The 18202-nt window shown below is 39.6% G+C and overlaps 1 protein-coding gene across 1 annotated transcript in view; it reads left to right on the top strand.

The window, feature by feature from the left end:
- Positions 1-18202, top strand: part of ncor2 (nuclear receptor corepressor 2) — a 134135-nt gene that overhangs the window by 32321 nt on the left and 83612 nt on the right. Inside the window, 2 exon segments of the mRNA XM_028458640.1 lie at positions 15842-16036; positions 17111-17220. Coding sequence (XP_028314441.1) covers positions 15932-16036; positions 17111-17220 — 215 coding nt within the window. The 5' untranslated portion in view covers positions 15842-15931.

The following is an 18202-nucleotide window of genomic DNA, read 5'->3' on the forward strand; positions in this document are numbered from 1 at the left end:
TCTCTTCAGGAGCTCAACTGTCAAGATGCTGAGTTGAACTAGACAAAGATTAGATGAACTGTTGTTTGGTGTCCCTCCTGCTTTGGCAGGTTCAGTGCTTTGTACTCGTATTTCCACAGCTATTCCTAAAATGGAGAGAAAGGGTGGGCAGACCATGACGAAATATTAGCTTGCACCAGACCAGTGGTGGCTAAGTCCCTCAATGGAGAGTTTTTTCTTTAAAAAAAAATGCAGAAAAGGAAAGGACTTTATAGCTGGAGAGTGAGGTGACTGACTTCATTTGTAGTTTTGGCAGTGAGCCATCAGCTTGCCTGTGGGTGTCTGTACCGGTGCCAATGCATGTGTTCAGCCTCTTGTCTGGAAGGCCCCAATAGCCTCAGAGTTGATGTCAAAGCTCTTCCATTGTGTCGGTGCTATCATTTGATTCAGGTTTTTTTTTGTCCTCTATGGATTTTGTGACTGCTTTCAGACTTGTTTTCCCTTTTCTCTGGAGAATCTCATGGACTGGATACTCATCAAAGAGGTTTTTGCGTAAAGCAGCTTTTCTCACTCCCCTTTGTCTTCCTGCCTTTTTCTCTCTTTGGCTAAGCTTAATGCATAGTTTTTATACTTTTCCATTCACAGAGTAGTTTTGCTCAATGATTTTTCTCTTTTTAGCCTTCTTTTAGTTTTATTTGATCCTAAAGAGACTATGCTGTAATTTAATAAATACATTTAAAACCCCTGCACAGACAAAATGGACTAAAAATAATTCTTAATCTTTTTGGAGGTGCAGTGCATTCACTGAACTTTTCTTAATTGAAAAAATAAAATGTGAATTCATCAAAACATATGTCAATATTTTATTAGGACTCAATGAACCTATGGGGTTCGATGCAACCCAGGTTAAGACCCACTGATCTAATGCCAAGGGACAGGCTCTAGTGTAGGGTTGTGCCAAAATATCGATACGATATATCGCAAGGTTTCATCTAAATATCTATATTTATGTTACACAGAGATAATGCAGTACAATGAGACAATAGGTGAGGAGTGGATATTTACAAAGTGTGTGTGTGCGTTTCTAATTCCTGTGAAATAGATTCAGTGCAGTAGATAAATTCTAAATTCAGCAACACGGATATCATGATGTATCGTGGATGAAATTTCCCGCGATATATCAATTATTGCCGTATCGTGATAATATTGTTAATGTGGGAAAAAGAATATTGCAATATATCATATTGCGAGGTACCTGGCGATACCCTACTGTAGTGGTTTTAAGACATGCAGCAGTGTTTCCCCATCTTGTTGTCACCTCTGAATCCTTGTATACAGGGCTCTTGTGTTTTATACAGCCAAAGACGTTTCCAGCCTTTCATAATAAAGTTCTTTGCATAACTGGAATCAAATGGCACTTTGTCTTGGTCGAGGTTAAGCAGAATGGTTGGGCAGATGGTGTGTGAAAACTAGATAAAACTAAATTTTGGGTGGGTAAGTCAAAGGTCAATACCCAGAATAAAATCCAGAATCTTTCAGCACTTCAATTTTCTTAGGTGCAAGCTTCTGCAAATGGGTGTAAAACAGGTTTTAGACTGTTAACACATGTTTATTTACATTTTAAATATTCACTGTAAATAATATTTACAAGACCAAAATGGGGATATCTGACCCACTGTCAGTGCTAGTGACCTGATATTGCACAGTTTAGAAAGTACTGCTGGTATCGAGTTTAATCTATTATCAATATGCTTCTATTTTCTAACCATTAAGTACAACTGTTCACTCCACTGCTCTTTCATAACAGAGTTTGAGCAGATGTTGCTGCATCCAAGAATGAACATGTTCAAAGACCACGCAGTGCTGTGGTTTTTATTTTACAGTCAATATAAAACAATGTACAAATCATTTGTAAATGGCATTTTGGCTTTTAATGGTTGTGTTAAGCGTTAAATGACATCGATGACTTCAGTGATGAGTGTCAAAAACTAGTGATTTTTTAGCCAACTGGTTTGCACACGGGCCAAAGCTTCTTGCAGCAATATTCACATCATGTCATGGACAATACATGTAAAATTCATTCGTGATGTAAAATACGTTTGTAAAGCTAATAGATTGATAACACAATCCGATATTTGCTGGGTTTGAATGTAAAACGACTTCATATGACACTAATATAGTTTTATTTCTGTTATGTTTCTGTTACATTTGAGAAACTAAAAAAACATAGGATGTTGTACAGTCTGTTGGCCGATGGTGAATCATTCAGTCCTGATCTGTGGTGGGATAATCCGCTGTCTGAAAAAAGCTGCCAATCAGCCACAGCTCATCATGCAGAGGTTGAGAGGGATTGTCAAACAGATTTTCTAGGGCCCTAGAAAATCTGTTTTATTTTTTTCCAAATTCTGTTTTATGCGTTGTTTTTTTAATTTCACTTTTTTTTTTTTTTAGAAATATCAATCAATTTTTCAGAAAATATTAGTTTTTTAACTCCTGTGAGGAAGCATAATAAATACTAATTAACAAATAAAAAACCTTAGAATTAAACAAAATGTATGTAAAAATTAAAGTAAGATACAATAAAAAGGTAGATATAGTTGTAGTGACATGGATTATTCTGACTGCTCCTTTTTCATTATTTATATGTCATATAAAAAGAGCAGCATTAATGTCACCCAATTCCCCCTCAGGAATCAATGGTTTACTGATTCTGAGCAGTTTTGTGTTTTTATTTAATTTGAATTAACCTAATTTAAAGTATCCTGATGACATCATTCCAGATGCTGTTTGAAGCGTCCATGATTATATTTCTGAAAGACAATAAATTGAAAAAGTGTCCTATTTTAGTGCAGCATTTCTGTAAATAAGTGTCAACATACCAATGTAAACAAATACAAAAAATAGGGTCTTTCTTACCAGTGACACCATTTTTGTGCAATATTCCAGTAAACAAAATATTGGTTCCTTCAACAAACAGTGACAAAATTTCTGTGAAGACACATTTTAGTGAAAAAGCAGAAAAGGTTAAAAAAAACCAAAAAAAAAAAACAATATTTAGCGCGAGCATATCGATAATCGATTGTGCGAAAAAAATATTGATATATCACCGTATCGTGATATCGTCACACTCCTAGGCCCTTCACCCACTTCTCAGCCACCATCTCCAGCGCACTTTTAATTCAAGAAGGCCTTATTGGTTGAAAGACAGGTTTAAGTGATAAGATACGTACATTAAAGTGTGGATCGGCTGCATTTACAACTTTACGTTGTACATTATTCGTTCAACTACATACATTATAGTTCAATAACAGTCTGACCGGCATGGACAGAAGTCATAAGGAGCTGGTGGAGCTTGTGCGCTTGTGCTCACCTCTCTGACATGGCACTCACTGCCCTCCCAGAACAAGGAGTGGTGGCGCAGATAAAATATTATAAATGTAGTAAAACGTGACACATTCAGTTGTTTCATCTTGAACTGGTAAATGGTGAACATACCGGTACTAGAAATGGTGATGGACAATCCTTTGGCGCTAAGAATGTGCAATATGTTATTGGTGATGATATATCGTCAAAAACATTGTCACCGGTTAGAATGTCATCCCACGATAGAAACAATAAATTCCCATGTAGGAAATTAGCAAGGACCACAAGCCATTTGTCCCACAGTTTAGCCAAGAACGGCCCTAAAAACCTAGTTCCACAGGACAAAATTGTCCCCAATTTTTTGTCACAGCCTAATATTTTCTGGAGTGGGGCACTGTTTACGGGAGCTCCGCCGCAGAGCCTCCAAGGTGTGCGCCGCCGCCTCTCCCGCTGCTCACACACACACACAAACGGCGGTTCTCGTCACAGCTTGAAGCTGTGAAACCTCAGAAACGGGAAACTTTGACTCCAACAGGAGAAGGATGAAATTAAAAATGGCTCTATGAAATTGATACATTTGTGTGAAATAATTACATTTCACTACACATATCATATATGAAGGATATATTTGCAAAAACGAAGGAGGAAAAAATTATACTGATGCCCAGGGAGTGTGTGGTGTGTGTGCCTACAAATACAGTTTTATATTATTAATAATAATAATAATAATAATATTAATAATAATGGTAATTCAAATCACATGATCATTGCGCAAAACTGCTGATCAATTGGCTGCAACGCCTGTAGCTGTTATAAAAAGAAACGCACTCACAATGCGTAAAGATGCACAGTGGTTTATCTGGCACTGCTGGAGGACGTGGTGCACAGGAGATTCCGGAGGGAGCGTATCTTCAGAGACCAGAGAGACCTATAGGCAGGACCCCCGTGAGGACGCAGTGATGCGGGAGGGAGGACGAGGTGCTGTGGAGCCCCCGGCCTCACTCACCTCAGCATCACTCACTAGTAAAAACCCTCGGACTGATGAAAAATATGGTTTTACTTTAAATTAAATATTGTGAATTACGTACAGTATATTACCAAAGGTGTTTCACTACCTGTTCATCTTTAATATTTCAAACTAGGAAATACAATTTAATCCCATGCTTCTGGCGCATATAGTCCATCTGTGTCCCCTCCACCTCCGTTAAAACACAAAGGGGTAGTTCTCCAATGATCCTCCAGCTTTTGGTCTGTGAGGCTGAGCTCTGGTGCGCTCTTTCCTTCACCTGTTGAACAGATCGACGCTATTCCTATGAAGAGTGATACACATTTTAAGTCTGACCATTTCTTTTTCACCTCAATCACAGTCTGACACTCTGAGGCAATGCAACGTGATCTGCCTTTTTATCATCTTAACAAAATTTGTATTAGTGAAGATTCATTTAGGGCGTTCACCGGACCTTTTATGGGCACCGTATGGGCGGAGCAAGGTGTTTCTTCACGTGCGACAACTTTTGAGTTGATTGTGATTCAAAAACAAAAACAGGCGTGGTACGTACGTGCGCCCTCCTTTGTAAGTCGCAAAAATCTTTTGCGTCTGCACTAGGGATGTCCCGACACAACCTTTCCACTTCCGATACGATACCAATGCTGCAGCATTGTATTGGCCGATACCGATATTGGTCCGATTCAATATCAACATGAATCATACATACTTTTATTACTTATTTTGTAGCGTGGAATGTTAGAAAAGACTTGGTCAAGTGATGTTACTCAAACATAGAACAAAGTCAACAATTCAAGTTCACATCAGAAATGTCTGCATTAAAATCACCCATTACATAAATACTAGTACATTCACTTTCCTCAATACATTTTTCTTTAAAGAAATCGCCCAGCCCTAACCTATACATCAATCAACATTAAGTCTGATCACAATAATAACAGTTATATTTCTTGTGCCACAATATTAGATCTCCAGATATTTGACCATGCACTATCCCCAAACTCAATTCTGTTGTAGACTCTCCTGCTCCGTGGAAGTCAGTATTAACAGAGTTAAGTTTGTCCAGGTTTTGTTTTGAAAGGAAGGTTTCGTGTATACAACAACAAGTCTTCGGGATTTATCTGCTGCATTTTGTCATAGACGCAAGCCCCGAGTGTTATTCATGGCTCGAGAATGTGACCAAAATGGTCGCATATGCGAGTATATTTTCAGTAGGGATGTAATGATTAATTGTAAGGCAGTTAAAAATCGATTCATAGGTAGCACGGTTCACATCGAAACTGTGAAAATTGAATCGCAGTACTTTTTTAAACAGCAGAGGGTGCTATATATATTTATCCTTCTGTTGTCCAGAAGTGTTGGCGGCGGGCGGAATCTGCTACTACTTTCTTTCTGGCCGCCTTCTACTCTTTAGCACCAAAAGAATATCTGTAATATTACGTGAATATCTGTAAAAGTCACGTTATTCTATTAGCTCTATCTGCTAGCGCGTAACATCTCTTCTTCACTGCAAGAATCTGCATGCCAACCGACCACTGGGTTATCAGTGCCCTCTGCTGGTCCAAACAAATATATATTTTTTTTTAAGTCCAATTGTTAAGGCACAAAATACATTTTCAGTTGCACTTTTAAAAAGTAAAATAACTATTATGCAGTATCTAGTTTTTTTCCCAAAAACAATAAAGGAATATTTTTCAGTCATCATTTGTCTACAGTCCCATTTTGTAAAATAAATTGTGAGAGAATCGTATCGTGAACCCAGTATCGTGAATCGTTACATCCCTAATTTTCAGTGTGTGCGAGTGAAAATTTAAACTGGTTGCATCTGTTTTTGGATGGAGTGGCTGAGCGCCCCGTCATGTCCCACAGAGTGCACCTCTCTCTCACTCCGCGCTGCGGGTGAGGAGACGGTGCGCGCTCACGCATCTTGGCTGCGGGTAATGCAACGGTGAATGCACAAGTATAAACACCAATGCGCTACTTTGGGGTGCACGCGGTCCGCGAACGGAGCCAGACATAACGAGCCCTTCACTGAGTGTGCGCTCACATTGAGGGCAACAGTAAAAATGCAGAACATGATGAGTGCAGCGATAGAGCATACACACTCATCAGAATCAGCATGGGGGGTCCAGAACTGATGGACTATGATGCCAGGCCAGATGTTCAGCTGTGGTTCTCCCAGAGCAGTGGTCTGAAACCGCGGCTCTGGGGCCTAATGTGGCCCTTTGACTCTTTTGCAATGGCTCCCTATATAGCTTTAAAAAAACTATTGAAATAAAGTTATTTTTTACAGAGGCTATTAATGATTAATGACAAATAAAATCAAGATATAACTATTTGTTAACCTAAAATGAATCACGTTGTGCAATGACTTCACCTCCTGCAACATCTACAGACCATCAACTTTCCTGTGGCTAACCTTAAGTTTTAAATCCCTAAACCAACAAAAACAATATTCTGGAAGAAAATATGTATTTTAATTGTGTGGGGACTAGGGATGTAACGATTCACTCAACTCCCGATACGATTCGATTCACGATACTGGGTTCACGATACGATTCTCTCACGATTTTTTCATTTACAAAATGGGACTGTAGACAAATTTTTTTTTTGGGAAAAAAACCAGAAAATACTGTATTATTTTCCTTATATTTTTCATTGTCAAAAGAATTCCTTGATAAACTATTCAAAACAATGCAATTTAACTAAAAATAAATCTTGAGTTAAATAAATAAAGGAATAATACAAATGAAAATGAAGCCTATTAATTTAAATTCTGGTTCTATAATAAACAATGCAAAACTGCATAATAGTTCTTTTAAAAGTGCAACTGAAAATGTATTTTGTGCCTTAACAATTGAACTTTAAAAAAAAAAAAACAACCGTCATTGCACTGATTTACATCATATTTGTTTGGACCAGCAGAGGGCGGTGGTAACCCAGTGGTCGGTTGGCATGCAGATATCTTGCAGTGAAGAAGATAAGCTATGCTAGCAGACAGAGCTAATAGAAAAACGTGACTTTTACAGATATTCAAGTAATATTACTGATATTCTTTCGGTGCTAAAGGTGTAATGAATCATTTATTAACATATTTAAGAGTAGAAGGCAGCCAGAAAGAAAGTATTAGCAGACTACGCCCGCCGCCAACACTTCCGCCCTCTGCTGGTTAAAAAAAGTACTGCGATTCAATTGTCAGAAAATTGATATCAACCGTGATACCTATGAATCGATTTTTAACTGCCTTACGATTAATCGTTACATCCCTAGTGGGGACTGATTAATTTAACCGTCAATGTGCCGGTTAAATATGCATGCTTTATGTGTGGCAAGAAATGAGCAATTAACATATGTTGGCCACATGATCATGTGTTCAGCCTTCAAATACATTAACTAAAAAAATAATAATCTTTATATAACATTGTGTTCATGTAAACTGAGATGTGAAAGAATTTGAAGATGCAAGACACATTTTTATTTCTTGATGTCAATTTATTTTATTTTAAACTGTTTTTAAGTTTCCTTTTACATGATCAATATAAAATAAATAAAAATAAATCAAACATTATTCTATATAATTTTAACTGTATAGAATTTAATACACTGTATTGTCTTCATTGAGATGGTATTTTTTCAGCTCCAGGAGGACTTTAATCCAGGTGAGATGAGGTTAAATGGTTCCTTGTAGAGTAAAGGTTGCAGACCCCTGACCAGGGGAAGAGGGTTAGGAGACCCCACTATAAGAGCTGGACTCTCTGAATTTAATTCCATGGGGTGAAGCAATGCAGATGCTAATTTGGTTATGTTACTGTTAACTTAATTCAAGTACAGCATTTTTGCAAAATAAAAAAACAGAATACATGTAACATTTTTTATGCTTTGCTGTTATTTAAAAAAAAAAGTTACATCTTTTAAAATGATATAAAATAAATTACCTGTTATTTCAGCCACTGCTTGTTGCAGAAAAACTTAATATTGTCAATAAACCTGATAACATTTAGCAAATATCTCAGTCATTGTCAATCTTTACTTCATACAAAACTACAGTACGCCAGTTAAGTCAACTATTTCAGTACTTTTTCAGTTGGTTGCACCAGTGCCACCACTGGAAAAGTTAGTGTAGAGCCCTGTATATGACACAACTCTCACTGATCTTTACATGACGTGCGCATTCGACTTAGCGTCTCCTAAAGCCACTGCTGCCTTCAATTTACGCACTTCATAATAGCGTTGCACGAATGCGCCTTCTGGCCACAAAGCCGGGTCATACATGTCTTTAACATCATCACACTCTGCAACAACTTGGAACGAGCTATATCTGATCTATGCTGAGTCCATCTTTGAACATGTACAGTAAGATCACATCCAAGTTTGTTTTGTAAGTAGAGTGATGGCGTGTTTGCCTCTAGTTCAGGCACAAAGACACTCACTATTTTTGTCCTCACAGTTCGAATGCCACTGCAATGGTCTGCTCTGCCGGGCTTACATCTTTCAGGGGTTGCAGCCACGTGTGTTCGGTGGAGTTTAGCCACGGTACTCCACGTAGCTGTTGCAGCCAATGCATTAGGATGCCCCTCGGCTGTACTTTCCACTGTGGGCTCATTGCGCATGTGCCTGCTCCTGCTCGGCAGCCACTGTGCCAGTGCATCGGACGCAGTCCCCGTGCCATCCTTTGTCACTGCATCGTTGTTAGAGACCTGCAGTGTCTGTGAAGCCGCAGCCCTTCCCGGGCGGCACTGCTTCACCGCCGTCAGCCGCCGGTGTAGGTCCTCTGACGCAGCACACAGATCAGGGGAAGCTTTTGCCTGCATGTTCATTCCCTGCTTCAAAGCAGTCATATCTGCACTCAGCTTCTCAATTTTAGCAAGTAGACATGAGATATCAATGCTGTTAAATGACATAGGCGGCAGTTCATCCAGGTGATGTGACTCAAAATGAGGAGTTTTGTCTGTGTAGATCCAGGACAGAGATCATACAAAGCTTTCTTTGAACTATTCTGACGGGAAGTGACTTGTGACTAATAGCACAAGCTCATCTTGTGCCTTTGTCTTCATTTTAACCATGAAAAAATCCGATAACTCATCTTCCACAATGGTATTACCAAACGGGACCTAACAGTGCAGCCACATTACATTAGGGGGAAAAAAACGTCATTAGGTTTTAAAGTTGATTTAAAAAACATATATATTTTTTTTTTTGTTTATTTAGTTTTCTACATTATTAAATGTTTGTGCAGCAGACAGAGAAGTCCATCTGCTTCCAATTGAACTTCTTCAAATGTCATTGTGTGCTTCTGTGTACTCACCTCTCCACATTGAACGAGCAAAACACTCATTTAAATAGGGCGGTCTCCACCACTTCTGCACATGCGCTAATCATTGCTCCAATCTTAGTGAATTGCTTGCAGTGGGTGAGGAAACTGCGTCACCAAAGGATTTAGGGACACAACTGGTTTACCACCCTTTATTTCAGATCTTAGTGAATCCGCCCCTTAGTGTATAATGAATGGAGATGGTTTGTCTTCCGTTCATCTATCATTCAGCATATTTCTTAATGTGCACTCTGGTTGTGTCAACATGCTTCTCTTATTTTTGTGTATTGAAGATAATTAAAAATGCTGTGATTTTGTGCCTCAATGCACACATCAATGTATATTTGTTTTAATGTTTTAAAGTCCACGACAGTAATATAGATTTTTACTCTTACAAAATGTTTATGACTATTTATGATGAGTGATAAGCTCTCAACTTATTGAGCATAAAACACTTAAAGCAGCATGCTGCCTGGGCTAGGATAGATTTTTAACCTGAGACAGGAAGAGTTTACTATTTTGACACAGCTATGCATAGAATGGCAGGAGTCCTAGTTTGGCAGAAGCCACTGGGACATATGTCACCAGTACTAGTCAACCTATTACCACTACAGGTTTGTGAGTGCATAAAGAGAGCAGGAACTGGTTGAGTGAATAATAACAGCATCCAGGCCAAATTCATGTATGTGTTGTAGTGGTACTATGCAGTTAAAGGTTTACCCTGTCTCCTTACATGGTTTACATCTGTCTCTATTAAAATGATGTCTAACAATAATAGTGTGGTGACAGGATAGGTAAATTTACAGTAACAAAGCCAGGGCAGTTACTTACATTGTTCTTAAACCATTGTCCCATGAAGATTAATTTAGAGTTTTCTAGTGACGAAGATGAGGACATACTCAATTAGTCTCAGCCCTGTCTGGGAGCTCATGGTGTGAAGACAGTAGACCATTCAGTAAGCTGAGAATGAGGGGTTTAAGTTGAGCAGGTGGATGGTCTTTCAATCCTTTTACTGGATGTAGAGGGAAAGCAGCTGTGCTAGGGAGGTGATGACATGCTGATATCCGGAGGACAAAATAACACACTTTTGACCTCTCTTTACTCTGACGATACAAGGATTATGGATATAACTACCCCTCATTACGATCAAAGCCTTGTACATTTTTGTCACATATATATGTATACTGAGGCAGCACTTACCACCTAGTTGGTAGATGGTGTACTCGTAGTCAATCGTTGACTGACTTCCATTGCTATTTTAATGTCTTTGCTTCGAATTCTGCCACTGTGTAATATCTTTAAAAAGTAACTAAACCCCAAACCCACTATTTTCTGTGAATGTCCCGATGCAACTTATTCACTTCCGATCCGATACCGATATTGCAGCCTTGCGTATTGACTGATACCGATCCAATACGATAACAGCACAAATCATACATACTTGTATGACTTATTTTGTTGTGTGTAATGTTAGAAAATGCTTGATCAAGTGATGCTACTCAAACAGAGAACAATAGTCAACAACAGTAGGTATGAGAAAAACTGACCTATTTATTATTAATTAAATTGGTTGTACCCCTTCAACATAATATGTACAGTATTCTACAAATGAATAAAATAAATTGAAAAATCAATTATCATATCGGTTATGATATCGGAGATTTTAATGCAGTTCGATAAAATCCGATATTTGTTTTCTGGCTGATATCGGACCGATATCTGATATCAACATCAGATCGGGACACCCCTACTTTTTTCTGCTGAATACATATGCATTTGGGTATTAAGTATTAGGGCTGGGACAATACTTTTATTTTGTCCCGATTCGATTTTAATCACGATTCTTGGGTGCCGATTAGATTTAAATTGCAATTCTGATTTTACCAGTATTGCGATTCTACAGTGACGATTATCTAATTTTTTACTTATCCAAACACATTAGTTGAATCCTAAACTTCTAGAAATATGTCACAGTTCTAAAAAAGAATGAACATCACATCACATTCATTCATTCACTGATTTATCAGTATTTATTCAGTGATTTATTATTATTTATACTGAAATAAATAAAATAAAACCTCCATCAGAAAGGAGGTAAACAACATGTACAAAAAAAGTAATTTGTACATAACTTTTTGAAGTTATAGTCAACTGAAACGTTTAATGTTCATCAAACTAGTGCTTTGGAGTGTCTAGTTTCTTTTGTAGGAACATGAGCTGGTCAAAAGAGAAGTCACAGTGTATTGCAGTGTAAAGATCGGCCTCATTTTTCCTCATACGACAGAATAAAGTTTGTTTGTGATCAAACTGTGGCTTCACGTTGAACACAGTGTTAAAATAGTTGACCAGCGTGGACATCGTTCTAAGGTCTGTCAGAGTTTCATTTCACATGGCACACAGCTGATTTGCTCTGCGACGCAGCAGCCACCATCCTTCCGACTCATCTGACATATGCCATTCTCACGGAGCACAGCAGCGCTACATGAGGAATGGAGGGATCTTTACAAACGAGTTAAAGTTAAACGGGCACTGGTAGGGATGGGAATCAAAAACCGGTTCTTTCTGAGAAACGGCTCCCAGTAATCCAATTCCAAGGAATCGTTTGTTTGCTTGCCTGATTCCGCTAATCGGTTCCTTTTACATCACAAATACGTAACGATAAACTCCTCCAGGTCCTGTATATTGTGTTTATGCTAGCATTAAGTGAAGCTCCACCATATAGTTGTTTGCTGTCAATTGCGGAGAATCCACCTCCTCCACATCCAGCTGTGCCGTCCTCCGTGCTGTGTTTGTAGCATCTCTGTTGCTATGCTAGTCCTGTACACTTTCACTAAGGAATCGTATCGATAATTTAATCGGAATCACTAAATTCTTATCAATTCTGATCCCTAGGCACTGGTCGCTCTGATTTAGGAGTCAGTGATGATTTGCTTAGTTTTTGGCCAGGTTAGACGGTGTTTAGATGGTGTTTGAAGCAGCCAAGATGGGAGTGGGAAGGACATTTCCCCATTAAAAAAAGTCCTTTCCCTCACGGTGACGGTGTTTAAACCCGATTCTATCATTCAATTTTCATTGTTCGATTCTGTTATTCCATTAATGTGGAGTTTATTGGGCCCTAGTGTAGTTGTTAGTGCACTCCGAGACTCGCTATAGGAAAAAAAAAAAAAGATTCCCTGCAGCATATACAAGCGTGTGTCCTGTAACATCTTTGATTGGCCAGCAGCCCAGGAAGGCGGTTCTTGGCAATTCTGATTGGTGAACATATATATCACTCAAATGATGGAGACGGAAGAAAAAACCTCCAGCATCTGAGGTTACGTTATCACAGTAGTGAAAAACGTAATATCGAGGCGATTAAGGTTAATCATTCAGCCTTATACCTAATTCACGGAAAATCAAACAGTACTATGTTTCTGGACCTAAACGCAGCCTTGTGACTGTGAGGGAGTGGAAGAGTTGAATAATTTCAATAGCATTTGTTGTCTGTGTGTGTGCGGGTGCGTGGCCTTTTAACTGCGAATGAATGCCCTCGTCGCTCGACCATGTGCGGAGTGAGAAAGCATGTGAGACCGAAGCAGATCGATTATAAGCTGTGTACCTTTTTTAGTGATTGGCAAAATAAACATTGCAGCTATTGAATTAAACAGTGTCTCATACTCAGTGACTGCTGTGAAGCAACTACAAGAGAGTTGTAGCAGCTAGACCATACTGGAACTACGTGAAGTCTCTACTAGCATTAGCATTAGGAGCAAATACATATTTACTGACTGTGGCATCGCAAAACCTGCTTTTAGTCCATATTCACAGGTACACAGTAGGGGTGGGGTGCACACGCGCTTCTGTGTCCGCCACCACCCTGAAAAGGACAGAAGTGTCCGCTATGAAGGCGAAAGTAAACGGGAGGCATTACTCTGCTTTAGGACTTTCTCTTTTAACATTCTTGGGCTGAATAAACAAAACAAAAGCACGCGCACACACACACACTGACCCGGGGTTTCCACTGGATACGTCTCCGCTGCGCCACGGCACCGATCCGGTATTTCACCACTGTCCGCCGTCCGGTAATTCACACCGGTTGCGTTTTGAGTGCGCCGCGGTGCGCTCCGTTTGAATGACTGTGACGTCACGAGACAGAGCAGTTCTTGCAATCTTTATATAATCGCGCGAGAACGCGGTTAAAAGCATGTGTTATAAACGCAACAATAAACAGATAAACAGGTCAGTGTTCCTAACGAAGGAGAACAAGAATGTTGGACTCTGGTTTCGTCATAGACACATTTTTTATCAACAGCCAACAGTGAAGAGATAAAACTGCACCAGTAAAACATGAACTAAATCAAAGTTGCTGCATTTTACAGTGTAGTTACAGTATGAGAGGAATCAATATAGTGGATGTGAATTTCTTTTTACACATTATGACGTTTTGGTGATGTATTTACTTGAAATATAATCTGAAGTGTTTTATTTAGAAAAGTAACCCGATATTTTATTGTGGAGTATGTGCTTAATTTCCTGTTTAGCTTCATTTGCTCTGTGCTGATTGATGCGTCGTGCTCCGGTGTCCGCCAGAAATAGAAGCCCTGCGTACTGTATATCTGGCGCAGGGCACCGGACTACCGCATCTGGGAATGAGCTGACACGCACCGCAGCGGACCCGGTGGAAATTAACACATACAGTAGACTAAAATGGAAACCAATCAGCTCCGGTGACGCGGCGGTGACGTTCCGCAGCGGAGCCGCATCCAGTGGAAATTGGGGGTAACAGCAGACGCTGTCCCTGCTTTCAGAGCTAGTAGACTGGTGAAGAAGTCTGGTGCTCAGCCGCTCCGCTCGACATTTTTGCCATCCACTCATAAGTTTTCACCTTTATGCACAAATACGAGTGAAATAAAGCCATGTCAAATGAGACAGATAAAACATTGCAATGGGAGCATCTACAGAAAGTTTCATCACGTCAATGCAAATGAAGACATTACAGCTGATCACATTAATTGCATAAAATGCAAAATGTCGGTCGATCCGATATAGCCAGTCAGATCGATGTAAAGCCTAGTATTTAGTTGTAAAATGTCAGAGTTTCTGGCCACCAAGGGTTGAACGCCGGCTATTACAATTAAATTATTATTGTTAAGTGTAACATTTTATTACATCAGCCTGTCTGGGGACAACAGATGGAAATTAGCCATTGGCTACAATCTGGCATATTTACATTTTTTTTTTTTGAATGTTCATTAATATGTATTGTCCCTACTTAAATAAATAAATAAATAAATAAATTTGGCTATTGGCTGAAAAGGATTCTTTAGATTCCCCTGCATCATCAACTTTCACTGTTGGCTCCGCTCCTCCTATAAAAGCTGAGAGGAGGGAGCAGGGTTTCCTCCAATCACAGACCTCAGTGAGCATTGATTGATAGTTCGAATGATGAAGTCTATTGTGTTCCGCCTGAAACAGCCCACTCTAGCGGTGATGTTTGTGACTGTGCTTCTATAAAGAGCAGATACTGCGCTAATCAGAGGGTTCATCAAGCTATATGTGTATTTACAGACACATTTACACTATGAGTATATTCCTGTTTGTTTCTGCCTATGCACGGATGTGTGTGTACGTCTTATCGCTATGTGCGTGAGGTGGTGGGAGAGCAGGCCCGTTTGTCCCTAAGTGGTGTTTGTAAGGCTATGTGTGAGCTTCACGTTGTGATTGTGTGTGATTTGGAGAGATATGGTAGATCTACAAACTCAACAATTTTTTTGTCTTTTAGCAAAATTGCTTCTTTTCTTAGTGTTATTTGCACACTGTTTAAAGGTTCATATTCAAGTCACGTCAGCACTCTTGTGGAAAAGAACATGAAATGTCTAACATCACAAAAGCAGAAATAATCTCTGAAGTACCACTTGTTCCATGCTCACTGATTCAAAACGAGCTTTCTTGCATGATGTTTCTCCTCTTGGGAGAAGTGGAAGATATTGCCTTCAACCATGTTTGCTGTAGCAGGTTATTAAAAATGACTTGTGATCCTACACAAAGATTAAGGAAAACTATTGAGTATTACATGCCTCAATATCTTTATTGAACAAGTTTCTGTGCCACTGGCAAATTGCTAGTAATGTACTCACTTTTGAAAGGATAAAAGTGAAGAAAATCATTGTCTTCCATCCCAACTACTATTTCTGTGTTTGCAGGTTTCAAGCTAAATGAAACAGCCAATAATGTGTGGGCCCTGCTCTAGAGCCACACCTACTACTGGCTTGTAGAGGAAGCGGTGTGCCATCATGTCTTCTCATCCCCACTCTGTGCCGCCAGGCCGGAGGACTGTGGACACACGGCACCTGCCAAACCCCGCCAATCTGCCGTTGCAGCTGCAACGAACCCACACGGTATGGTTCCCGACGCACAGTGTTAATGTCGACCTGATTAGCAGGATTTGATCATTTGAACAAAAATGTCTATATAAATGGAAGAATCTTTAACTGTTATCAGAGATGTGGTGTCGTCTTACGAGATGAACTTGTGATTACTGTGTATGATGGTGATTACAATGGATACTCTCCCAAAGCAAAGTAAAACGCATTGGCCCTCAGCCATAACGAGAAGGAAAAAACAACTGCATGTGCAATGCTTATTACTGTGGGAACCTTTGTGCAGGTGAGTGACAACTTATAGACTTAGATAGAGGACAGAGCCATATACAGTAACTTTCTCTCTTTGACTGTTATTGGCGGCTGGACAGGACTTTGGACATTCCTGACCTTTGGATGAAAAACATTTCTGTATGAACCTGTTGGAACGATTCCATAATTACTGCTCACTTGGTGGATATTTAGTAAACAAGGCATTACTCAGAATCCATACAGGGGGCACCTCCTCATGGCCTCCAACTGTTGTTTTTCCAACGGAGACATTCCTGGTTATATTGTTTTGTACTCAGAACAGTTCCTTCATTAGACATCTGAGTTGAGAGTTCATGTTGTCATGGGGGCATTGCAATAGGGTCTTTCCCAATTATTTCCAACCACATTTCCTAACGAATTACGCTCCTCTGCGCACCAGGAACAAAGCTGTTACTGCTCTAGGGGAGCAGCCTCTTGCTGCTGTAAATGTTCACTCACTCCAGTGTTGGCAGGGTGCATAGTATGTTACTGGACAATGAAAGAATCCAAGGTCCCTTCCCCAAACATCACAGCTGCATTTGTAGTTAATCCTACCACTCTAACTTGTCACCACCTTTTGGAAAAGATGAAAGTTGATGGGCTGTGTCCTGCAATCACCAATTGGCAGAAGTACATGTTTACAGTAACTAATTTGGGCTATCCCACTTGGCTGGGAAAGAAGTCAGAGGGGAGAAAAATGAGAGCTGAAGTGAAGTTTTTTTTTTTAGGCCGAAAATGGGAGAGAAACATGCTAAATTGTCTGCCATTCGTCAGGGCTTGATGTTTTAACTTGTTTTACAGGACGTGGGAATGGTGGACTACGCTCATCATGTCAGGGACTATAACGCTCACCTGGCGCCTCATCGTCGCAGGCCGTCCCTACTTTCAGAGTTCCAGCCAGGGAGTGAAAGGTAACAGCTCCATGGTCACATTTAAGACTTTGATGAAAATCAGATTTATGGATTGCAACATTCTTGTTTATCAGGGTTACAAATCCATCCTTTGCTACTGTTGTTGTATGAATAGGTTTATTTTAAAGAAATGTTTGAAACACAAAAACAAAACAGAATAATATGTCGAAAAAAGAAAACTTTCTTCTTTCTTGCTGTTTTTTTTGTATTTATTTACATTACTATATTTCCCAGAATACTCTTCTACTCTTCTACTATTCTTATTGTATTTTTGACTAAGATTCACTAATACGTTATGCAATAAGGATTGGCTCGGGCTGCAGTCAACAATGGTTTGTTGTCGAAGCATATTAACCTCCCTCTTAGCATTATCCTTTTGTAATTGACATCCACATATGGATTCTTTTATCTTAAATGGTTCAGAAAGGTGATGAAGTTTGAACAGTTTCTTCTCCATCAATAAGGTGTGTGTGTGTGTGTGTGTGTGTGTGTGTGTGTGTGTGTGTGTGTGTGTGTGTGTGCGTGTGCGTGTGCGTGTGCGTGTGCGTGTGCGTGTGCGTGTGCGTGTGCGCGTGCGCGTGCGTGTGCGCGTGCGCGCGCGCATTTAAAGGATGATGATGACATTTGATGATAAGTTATGACAATTGTCTTAAGTCGATTAGTACTTTGTACCTCTTTGTAGAGCCTCTAAGGAGCAGATTCATTAACTCATTGGCTGCCAGCCATTTTCAGAGCAGCCAACCCCATATTGCCAGGCGTTTTAGATGGTTTTCACTGATAGTCATAGCACACAATACTCTGTGGGTCTTGAACGAAGTAAACATAGAAACCACCAAAAGAAACACTAGACTCTCTTCTTTCATTATGGAAAAAATTATTTTTCCACCTTTTTCCGTTCTTTAGTTATCAGCGGTATAACATAGGCTGGTTACACCAAAAACAGCTGGTTCTGACCAAAAAAACTGAGGAAACAAGCTTTTTG

The sequence above is a fragment of the Gouania willdenowi genome, chromosome 9 (genome assembly GCF_900634775.1).
Source record: "Gouania willdenowi chromosome 9, fGouWil2.1, whole genome shotgun sequence".
NCBI lineage: Eukaryota > Metazoa > Chordata > Actinopteri > Blenniiformes > Gobiesocidae > Gouania > Gouania willdenowi.